We start from the raw sequence: 2,157 nt of genomic DNA on the forward strand, positions 1-2,157 counted from the left end.
AGAATATAAGAAATCCCGATCTACCTTAGCCAGTGCATCTCTATCCCATGCTTTTCCTTTTCCCTACCAAACTGCCCGAGTTTCTTCAGCAGAGGGAGCTCCAGCTTTACGTTTGCCCCGCCTCGCCTTTCCCGAGGATTGCCCAGAGGAGCTGGGAGCGAGTTCCTGCTTCTGGAGCCTTCCCTGGGCAGCAGAACCCACCCAGCTCTGCTGGGCACCTTTCCCTGGGCAGCAGAACCCACCTTCCCCGGGCACCCCCAGCCCACCTGGGCAGCCCCATCCAGCTCGCAGGACGCTCCCGGTGCCGAGGCTCAGGATGTGCCCTGGCCTCACCCTGACCTGGCAGCAGCTGACAAAGGTGCCCTGGGGGGAGCTGAAGTCCTGAAGGATGAAGCTGCTGTCTGAGATGGAGAATTCCAGGGCTGCATGGCGATCTGCTCCCCCTGCAGACTGGGAGCAGGTGAGGGACAGGCAGGGGATGCTGCTGGAGGTGGCTCCAGGTTATTCCTGCTTTGCCAAGCCCCTTTTCTGACCATCAATCCCAGCACAAACTGGCACCTCCACACTTTGCACATCCCCTTCCCTCCATCCCCCTCCCGTTTTATGCTGCTCAGCTGCCTCGGCCCCACCTGCAGGACGATGTCAGCCCCTCTGTGGCTCCCGATGGTCCTGGTGTAGGATTCCAGCTGGAAACACCCTGAGCACTTTGGAAAGGCTCACCTTGCCCGGCCCCCTCACCTGCAAGGCTTGCACCAAGAAACCAACTTCTCCTTCAGGAACCTCCCACCCAACACAACCTGAGCCACAAGTGGTTCAACCAACTCAAGCACCAGAATTGCACAAAATGACCCCAAAAGCAGCCGTGTCCCAGCTGGCAGTGTGGCTGCAGTAGCCTTGGAAACCTTGGCCATGCTGCTGCCTGCCTGGCTGAGTTTTTCCTGTTTGCTTTGATCAGTTTAGGGTTTTTCCTCTTCTTTTTCCAAGTAACAATCCTGGCAGCACAACACAGCTCCCTGCTGGAGATGGGGATGCCCACGGAGCAGCATCTGCTGATGGATCACAAACCTTGGGAAGGGCCAACTATGCACAAGTACAGAGTGTACACCATGTAAAAAACACACACAAAATGGACAAAACAGATACACACAATGTACACCACACAAACAACATGCAAAACACACACACAACATATAAAACACACACACAATGTACAAAACACACAGCAAACACAACATACAAAACATTTATTCAGACCAGCCTGCCTGCACAGGATGCTCAGCAGTGGTTTCAGCCCTGGCTCTGGCACACGCAGCTCCCAGCCCCCCAGTCACCCCCTTGCCTCGAATGGAGCACAAAACAGGGAAAGCAGCAGAGGCAAGAGATCCAGGAGGCCCCTTTCAGCTGCTTCCCACCAGCCAGCAGAGACCTTGGCAGGAGTCAGGGCTGGCTCAGGGCACCAGCCCAGCCCAGCTGGGAGCCAGGGAGAGCCCTGGTGCCTCTCTGGCAATGTGCTTCCCCTTCCTCAGAAAGAAAAGACACCCAAAAAAAGAAACGTTTCACTTTCCCACTTGGAAAATCCTTCTGCAACATCAGTTTGGTGGCTTGGAAAAGTCTTGCTGGAAGAGAGGGGGAGAGGAGATGAGAGGATGCACTGGGTGGTCTCATTTCAAACACCACAAGTGACACTTTTGGCATGTCCAGCCTTCATTTACTTCACAGCAGCAGAACTTGTGGTGTTCAGGTTTCTTTCCCCACAGTCTTTTGTAAAACCCAGTCCCAGGGAAAACGAGTCCCATCCTTGTGCCACAGCACGTCCTCCACGTGGCAGCTTCCAGGGAGCCCTGGCTGCTTCTGCCCCCACACACCAACCCCCTCTTGGCACGGTGGGTTTAAAAAAACCCTCAACCAAGCAGCATCACAGATTCCTCTTCTTTTTTTTTTTTTAAGGCATTTGCTGGCCCACTGGCATTTTCTCCTGGATCTCCTCATACTTGGGCGGAGGGGTGAGGGGCTCTATGGTGATAGGGACGCTGCTGTTGCCCTGCGCCAGGTTTAGCCTGATGTCCTTCAGGTGCAGCTTCTCTGACTTGATCCTGCGCACCTTGAGGGGCTTGAGGCGCTTGCTGAGGCGGGAGCTGTGCCGGCTGGGCGGCCGCT

General features: G+C 55.4%; 1 protein-coding gene across 1 annotated transcript in view; it reads right to left on the reverse strand.

Annotated features, from left to right (window-relative positions):
* Nucleotides 1-1,227: 1,227 nt before the first annotated feature.
* The window catches only part of TMEM51 (transmembrane protein 51), a 3,074-nt gene continuing 2,144 nt past the window's right edge, over nt 1,228-2,157 (reverse strand). The window contains exon 3 of the mRNA XM_005427493.2: nt 1,228-2,155. Within this exon, the coding sequence (XP_005427550.1) occupies nt 1,943-2,155 (213 nt within the window). The 3' untranslated portion in view covers nt 1,228-1,942. The remainder of the gene's footprint in view (nt 2,156-2,157) is intronic.

Source organism: Geospiza fortis, unplaced genomic scaffold (assembly GCF_000277835.1).
Source record: "Geospiza fortis unplaced genomic scaffold, GeoFor_1.0 scaffold132, whole genome shotgun sequence".
Lineage (NCBI taxonomy): Eukaryota > Metazoa > Chordata > Aves > Passeriformes > Thraupidae > Geospiza > Geospiza fortis.